The sequence below is a fragment of the Octodon degus genome, unplaced genomic scaffold, assembly GCF_000260255.1.
Source record: "Octodon degus isolate 3935 unplaced genomic scaffold, OctDeg1.0 scaffold00298, whole genome shotgun sequence".
In the NCBI taxonomy this organism is placed as follows: domain Eukaryota; kingdom Metazoa; phylum Chordata; class Mammalia; order Rodentia; family Octodontidae; genus Octodon; species Octodon degus.
The window spans coordinates 58,598-66,559 of record NW_004524874.1 but is presented as its reverse complement, the minus strand read 5'-3'; the positions used below and the strand labels follow the sequence as shown (position 1 = coordinate 66,559).

At 38.8% G+C, this 7,962-nt stretch overlaps 1 protein-coding gene across 1 annotated transcript; it reads right to left on the bottom strand.

Annotated features, from left to right (window-relative positions):
• Positions 1–1,600: 1,600 nt before the first annotated feature.
• Dnajc19 (DnaJ heat shock protein family (Hsp40) member C19) lies at positions 1,601–4,880 on the bottom strand. Its single transcript, XM_023707557.1, has 5 exons — positions 4,693–4,880; positions 3,709–3,760; positions 3,556–3,629; positions 2,476–2,555; positions 1,601–1,724 (listed from the first exon to the last, which is right to left on the bottom strand). The coding sequence occupies exons 1-5, from the start codon at positions 4,693–4,695 to the stop codon at positions 1,616–1,618; spliced, it is 318 nt and encodes a 105-aa protein (XP_023563325.1). The 5' UTR covers positions 4,696–4,880; the 3' UTR covers positions 1,601–1,615.
• Between the last annotated feature and the right edge of the window lie 3,082 nt (positions 4,881–7,962).

Genomic DNA, 7,962 nt, shown 5'->3' with positions numbered 1-7,962 from the left:
CCCCCCCGAACAAATTCAAACAGGGTTCCTTGATCAACTTTCAGGAATTCTTGGTGCAAACAGAGATGTCACCTGTTTGCTTTTCTTTGTATCATCCTCAGGAGGAGGAGGAGGGTCATCCTTGTGGGTACACCACTGAATGACCTTTTTAATATTGCTGCATTAACATTCAGTAGAGGAACTGGGTCATTATCTCCATCATCCATTCCCAAATCTTCCAACATGGTCTTCATTGTCACAGACTGGTAATTTCAACACCAACTTCAAATATATCCATCAGAACTCCGCAATTTAACTGAAGGCATGGCATTTGGTTTCTAAAAGACTGCGGGTCTGAGGCAGCCAAGAGCAGGAAGATGTTTCCACCAGTTGGACAAAGGTGGCATGGAAGAAACCACTGATAATTTTTTTTTTTTTTTTTTTTTTTTTGGGCAGAACTGGAGATTGAACTAAGGCCCCTAATGAACTATTTCCCTGGCCCTGACAAGTTGTTTTTATTATTTTAAAAATTACTAAAATGTTCCACTGGGAACTGTGAATAATATATTGAATTCATGGGAAATGAGGTAATATATGAGGGAGATTTGCACAAAATGATTTCTTTTTAGAAAGTTTAACAAATAGGATTTTAACATGCCTCAATGTATGTGCTCTTGAAGTGTGATACTATTCATGGTTACACATGAATTAATGTCAATTTACTGTGCTATCTTAAAAACGTGATATTCTCAGCAGCTTCTCATTTTTGTGTTGGTCTGCGTTTGCTTTAGAATGCTTTTCTGCCCTTTTTGGTTTTTCTCCTCTTGTGATCAACTGTACTTTCATAAGGTTCTCTGTAGCTACTCTCCCACTAATCTGATGAAGCACTGTGGTCCAAACAGCAGCAAACAGCATCATTAGGAAACGTGGTAAGAATGCAAATTTATGTGCCGTATCCTACACCTACTAAATTAAGAAGCCCTCCAGGTAATAAAAACTAAATGCCATACCCTGAGGTCAAATATCAAACAACAATCCTATTTAAAATGTCAGAACCATCGTTCTTTCTTTCCTTTTTTTTTTTTGGAACTGGGGATTGAATTCGGACTCCTGCGCTTGCCAGGGAAGTGCTCACTCTACTGAGCCATCTCCCCAGTCCCAGAACCATCTTTCTTAAAAACTCTCATATGAGCACACTGCAGTACTGATTTTCATAGTCTATGCCTTGGTGTTTCAAGGAATAATTTGATTGCAACAGAGCTTCCTGAATGTGTCAGAAGCAAATAAAATTAACCCATAAGTTTCTTACTAGGTAATCTCCAGCTACACAAATCTAAACGGAATAAATCATTTTAGTTCATAAATTGAAATTTTAATTTGCTCTATGAATATAAAATATAGTTTTTATAATCACTACTGCAAGTCAATTTTATCAGTTGTAGACCTTAGGACATTGTTAACATTTGCACTACTGTCAAAGTATTTCTCTAAAATCCATTCATTATTCTCTAATAAAATTCTTCATTATTTTAAGATACCAAAAATAGAAGGATCCATCCTGGGAGACTGCTTACATACAGATGTAGGCATTTCTCTTACAACAGCCAAGAATTAGAAAAAGAATTATTAATAATAGTTACTCTAACAACATACAACAAGAATTGAAAATTATACCTTTGTCTGGGTGATTTAAGAGCATAATTCGTCGATGAGCATCTCTTATTTTTCCTTTATTGGCAGTAGGGCTAATTAAAAAAGGAGAAGGTGTCAGTTTGGTCTTCTGGACCACAACAAAAAAAAACTGTACACAAGAGGCAACTAAAGTTTGTAAAAGTGTAATCATAAAAACTGAAAAACTATCTATGGGCTTCTTAGATATAAAATATATTTTCTGAATCAGAAGAAAACTGTTCTTAAAGGCATTCTCATAAGTAGTTGGATTAGATTCATATCTGTGGGGCTGGAGAGATGGCTCAGTGGTCTGAAGTACCTACTTAGAACAAGCTTAGCAAAGCATCAGGGACCGCGGTTCGATCCCCCAGCACCACATGCCAGCCAGCCCCGCCCCCTGGTGGGCTGAGCTGGCCACACACACACACCACACTCTCTCTCTCTCTCTCTCTCTCTCTAATAAATAAATAAATAAATAAAATTTAAAAAAAAAGATTCATATCTGTTACAAATTCCTTTTAACGAAAAGGAAAATACATTTAAATTTGGAAATGAAGGCAGAATTTCACCACAGAAAATGTTTTACTTAGTTACAGAGAACACTGAGCGCTGATAATCTGTTGTCTTTCAATGAATGAGAAAGTGCTCTGTCCTCCTATGTCTTCACATTGGAATTTGAGTAAGTGTACAGACTAATATGTATAAGAATAAAGGAACATCAAGGCCCCATTGATTAAAACTGAAAAGAACAATCTTCTTGGGGATAAAAATCCCTAACAATTCTCAATTTTTAGTTGTAGAAAAACAATATTAGAAATATTTTACCTTACACCTAGTATTAATGCTGCTTCCCGTTTTGTCATTTTGGGTTCAAATCCACCTCTATAATAGCCACCACTGAAGGCCTGAAAGGAAATGTATTGACTTTTATAAAGAAAGAACACAGTTGCTAAAAGAAAATGTGACATCAGTAGAAAAGACATTTCAAAGAATTTCATATGAAATTCCTGTGATATTTCAGTTTTACCTAGTAATCACTAATTTTTTTTCCCCATGGTGAATATAAACTATCTTGGAAACAGGAAGTGTCTCAAAACTAGTTCTTTCAGGAGTGAAGGGAAGGCCATTCCCTCTTAGCCATATTTTAGATAAAAGTTTGGGTTTTTTTTTTTTGTTTTTTTTTTTTTGTTTTTTTTGGTGGAACTGGGGATTGAACTCAGGCCCTTGCTCTGAGCTATTTCCCTGGCCCCTTAGATAAAAGTTTTGATCTTGTATAATAACATATTTAGACAGAAGTATGTCAAGAAGAGAATCTGGAGGTCTTCTGAAGTAAGTAGTTCAAAATGACCACGGAAATAAGGCTTTCTGACCTGTGGAGAAAGTCATGCTACCCTGTTAGGTTACAAATCATCTTGGTAAAGCCTAGCCTAACTTTATCCTCTCACATTAAATTACAGCATTAAAATATTCAACAGGCTTCCAGAGCCAAATTCATTCTTAACTGACTACAAAGAGAGTGGTTACTGTACAAGTGTAATGCTATGCAGGCATCTTAGCGAGTGCCTGGGCTACACACTAAGAATAGATCACCTTAGCTCCCTCTGTGCTTCTAATACACAGCAGATGAGGCAAGGCAAGGGAGTAGAGTGATAATATTGAAGTTAATAGTATGCAAACAGTAAAGTGATACTAACTTTCACAATTCCTCAATTAGTGACACCATGCCCCTTAACTCACATAACATTTGATTTCTTGGTATAGCACCATTCCAAGTTCTGCTGCCTCTTTGTGGAATGCAAAAGAAGGGGCTAAAAGCAATCACTGAACTTCAAGGATGTTTGGAAATTCCCCTAAGTGTGGCTTTAGGCTTTGAACAAGAAAACTAACAAAAATCATAAATCTTACAGATTTGGGTAGACTCTGAAAAACTTGTTTTACTTGAGGCTCCATATGCTTCATGGCTTGTAAAACATAACGGCCTAAAACCAAAAGCAACAGGATAAGTAAAGTAATTCTCAGTCTCACCACTTCATCTCTGCCCCCAAACCATAAACAAACCTGCAAATCCTGCAGCAGCAATGGTCAATCCAACTGCTACAACTGTGCTGGCCTGGTAAAGGGGAAAAATATATTTAGCTCCTTAAATTTCACTGGCCTCGGGTCTACTCTCCCATTCAAATTCAACAGAAGTACAATGAGGTAAACAATTTTTTTTTTGGTACTGGGAATCGAACTCAGGACCTTATGCTTGTTAGGCAGGCGCTGTGCCGCTGAGCTGTAACTCTAGTGAGATCAACAATTTTTAAATTGTTTTTGATCAACAAGTCTGAAACTACCAGAACGTCTATATACGATGCATTATAACCCTATGAGATTATCACTATTGAAGAAGAGGGGCAAGTCAGTTTGCTTATTCTACTGCAGTTAGTTTCATTCCCTCCCTCTGAAAACTTTCACCCCCACGGAAATGAGGTCATATGAAAGGTTAACCAAGAGCACTTAAAATAAGATTTCTGCTACAGGAAGAAAAATGCTTTATAGGTTTCTGCAAAATTGTCACAAGGCCTTTTCAACATCAAATGTGGGGGAGGTTTTCCAGATGCAAACTTCCACTTTCTAGAAAAGAGGCTCAAACATATATCGAGGAAGCAGTGCCTAGGGGTTTCGGTCAGCAACAGCCTGAGAGAAAGGACAGTGCAAAGGAAAGCAATTAGTGTGAGGATGTGTTCGGGAAGGACAGAAAAAAGTGAAAATTAAATGCATATACACCAATCTCCAGATCCATGACAGCCTCTGACCTTCGAGGAACTCAATGGGCACTGTCTTCGCACCCGGGGATCAGGACCAGGGAATGCAGTGCCTCGCTCGGGGGCAGCGTGAGCACACGGAGCTCCACGAGAACTGCGCTGACAGTTTTATGTCCCGGAGGCTGTGAGGCCCTCTTGCCCACAGACGCACTAGGGACCCGACACTCAGCTCCCGTACTCTGAAGGTTAAGGGCTGGAGCGGAGGTCAGCGGAAACGCCAGAAGGCTGCACTCACCATGTTTCGGGCCGGCTCTCCCGCCTTAACTGGGGGTGCGGTTCATCCCAGCCCAAAGGCCATGGCCACGAACTACCTGCCTTTACCAAAAAGCGTCAAAACCACTACCACTATTCCCAAACCTCCCAAGTACACGAGCACTACGAAATACGGCAGCCGTCGTCGCAAAGTAAGCCGAAAACTGTCGTAAAAGGAGACCGAAAAGGAGGAGGTAAGGTCGCGGCAGCGGAGGGAGGCGGAGAACCAGACTTTGGGTTGGTTGAAAGGTGGGCGGGTCGCCTGTTTTTTGGAGTTTAAGGGTGGGGCTTACCTCGGTCGTTTGCTCTTTGCTCCCGGCTTTGTGGATGTGGAAATTCTTGTCAGGAAAGGCCTGCCCCTAGAAGACTGTGGGGAAATAGTTTCGTTTCCTGCGCGCTAGCACCTCGCGCTGCCACTTATTCGTGGGTTTTTAATTGTCGAGAGCAGCGAATGTACTTAGTCATCTTGTGACACATTTCCTCTGTGAAGCCACGGGAACGTGTAGCATCCTCATGTAGCTAAGCCGAGGTTCCAGAAAACCAAACGAATTATTACAATATTAAGGTGTTGCTCAATAGCATTTTTTTTTATTTTATTTAAAAAGAACTGTGTTTAAAGACACAAATGGGCAGGTGAATGTTTGGATTATTTTGTAGAGTGGGATTGCCACTTCATAGACAGTATCTTGATTTTGGGATCTTAACATTCTACCTCTGAAACGAGCTGTACATTTAACTGCTCCGTAGTCTCCCATACAAAATAGGGTTTGAGTTTGACGTTTTAGTGCATCTGTTTCATATATACCTACATAAACACTTGAGAAGAATAATGAAGACGATAATGGAAGTTTTACAACTTGATGATGTTTGGATGACTGGAATAAATTTGGAGTTACCTCCAGTTTGGAAATTACGGAGCATTAAAAATCTGCAGTGCAATTCTGCATTGGTGGGTTGGTTGCTTATTAGATAAATACAGGTATGCGAATATGTTAGCTTTGTTGTTCTCATCTACAAAAATATTTTGCATTTGAAACCTCAAGAACCCTGTTAGCCCTAAGAATTTTATGATGGAATTGTCAACACATTATTTAAGATGACATCTAAAACTTGCGTATTAGTATTGAGTGTACATTTTCCATTTTTAGCCTTTTTTAAAAATCTAAGTTTTACCCAGTAACTACAAAATAAATAATCAAGGGAGGCATTTTTTTTTTTTTTACTTTTATTTGTGGCAGATATTCCACATCCACAACTCTCTCCATTCAAGAGTTCTTTGACATGATACCAATCATAGAATGGAGTTATCTGATTCACCCATCCTTTGAATTGCTCCACAATAGTGTAGGTTGTTATTTTTTGGTCTTTTTGAGAGAGGGTCTTGCTGTGCAGTTCAGGCTGGCCTTGAATTCACTTTGAACTTGGCAACAGTCCTTTTGCCTCAGCCTCTCAAGTGCTGGGATTACAGGTATGCGGCGCCAAACCTGGCAAGAAAGATAGCATAGGTTTTAAACTGGTGTTTAAAACTCCCTATGACCTTGTCAACCTTGGCCACATTCGTCTGGATGGGTGTGTTTTCCTTGGGAATAAATTGGCAAGACCAAACAAAACAACATAGAAATGCTACTTGGGAAAATTCATTGTATACACTTCTTGCTGTGCAAAAACTGTGTTTGCTTGAGGAACAAATTACCATGCAGAAGCCTAGCCTAAAAAAAAACTGCAAGTAGAAAATAATAGCAAGAGATTTTGTCCAGGTGGTGATAGCTGTAATTCTCAAGGTGGATCAAACTGGATGTACAGGCTGGTTCTTTCACTTACTATTTGGATGAGTTGTTTTTGACTCTTGAATTTCTCATTCATAAAACAAGGACATGAAGATTACCTTGTCAAGTTTTTGAGTGCTTAAAGATTGTGCATATTGTGTGCTCTGCAATAATCACTCAGTGTGGGGCCTTATCATGCTGAGGGAAGCCACAGTAAAACTTGGTGTGCAGAGACCTGCCTGATTCTGAGGATGCTGCATTTGTAGATATTAATTTATTTCTCCTTAACAAAGCCTGTAAAAATACCCAGGGACTACTGAATGGATAAATAATTATTCCTTGCTTTCATAACTTCAAAGACATTGTACTAGAATATAGCATTCACAGGTTCCAGGGATTAGATCCTGTATCTTTGGGTGCTGTTACTGAGTTTACTGCAGAGAATAAGAGAAAAAGAAAAAAGAATTAGCAAGCACAAGAATGTGTATTTAGTTTATGCTTCCGAATTTGTTGATTAGTTAAATCATTTCTTGAAGAGAAGTGAGAGGTGAGAGGGAGTAGATACATAAGAGTTTTCTGCTTGCATTTTGATCCTCAAACATTTTTGACCATAATCTTTAGTACTAAGTATATTTTTCATTATGACCTAAGAAAAAATACATACTTGGGAACACTGAGCCTATGCAACTGCACATGCACATTACCGACACACATGCATGGACACCCATAACTTAAATTTGTGTTTTCTAAGATAATATTTGTGTTTACTTCATGAGATAACTGCTGGCCTATTTTATATTTTCCCATTGTTTTTTGAGATAGTATCTCATTATATGACCTTCAGCTTGCACTCCTGGCTGGCTTTGAAGTCCTCCTGTCTCAGCCTCCTGAGTGTTGGGATTACAGGTGTGTGCCTTTCTGCCTGGGTGGCATTTTTATTCTTTTTTTAAATCTAGAAAACCTTTTAAGTTCATGACCCTTTAAGTCATCAAAACATAAAGTTTAGAAAGCATTACTCTGAAAAAATCTATATTTGACATAATGCCAGGCAAATAATGTTTTCTTCTCCTCTAAAAATTATATGCTAGACATTTATTTTACATAGATCATTTCATTTCACCCTGTGAAAGTAATGTTTCTATTCTGCAGACTAGGACAGTTTACTGATGGATTTTGTTTTCCCTGCCAGATGTCCTCTCTCTGCTCCCCTTCTTATACCATGCTGTGTGCCCCAGAGGAACACAAGAGGTTAGGTAGCCTTCTTTAATGAAATGCATCAGTGATCTGTCTTTTGGCTTGATGTTCACTTAGCTGTGTGATCAGCCCATCAGCCTGTAGGAAAAGTGTGAGTTCATGATCTTCATTTCTCCATCTTTCTTTTTGGAGGTTACCTTAGGCTGAGTGAATTTTTCCACTCAAGAAAACAACATCAAAATAAGAAGTAGAAGAAGAAAACAACTTCTGATGCATGTTTGTTTGGGTAGTTG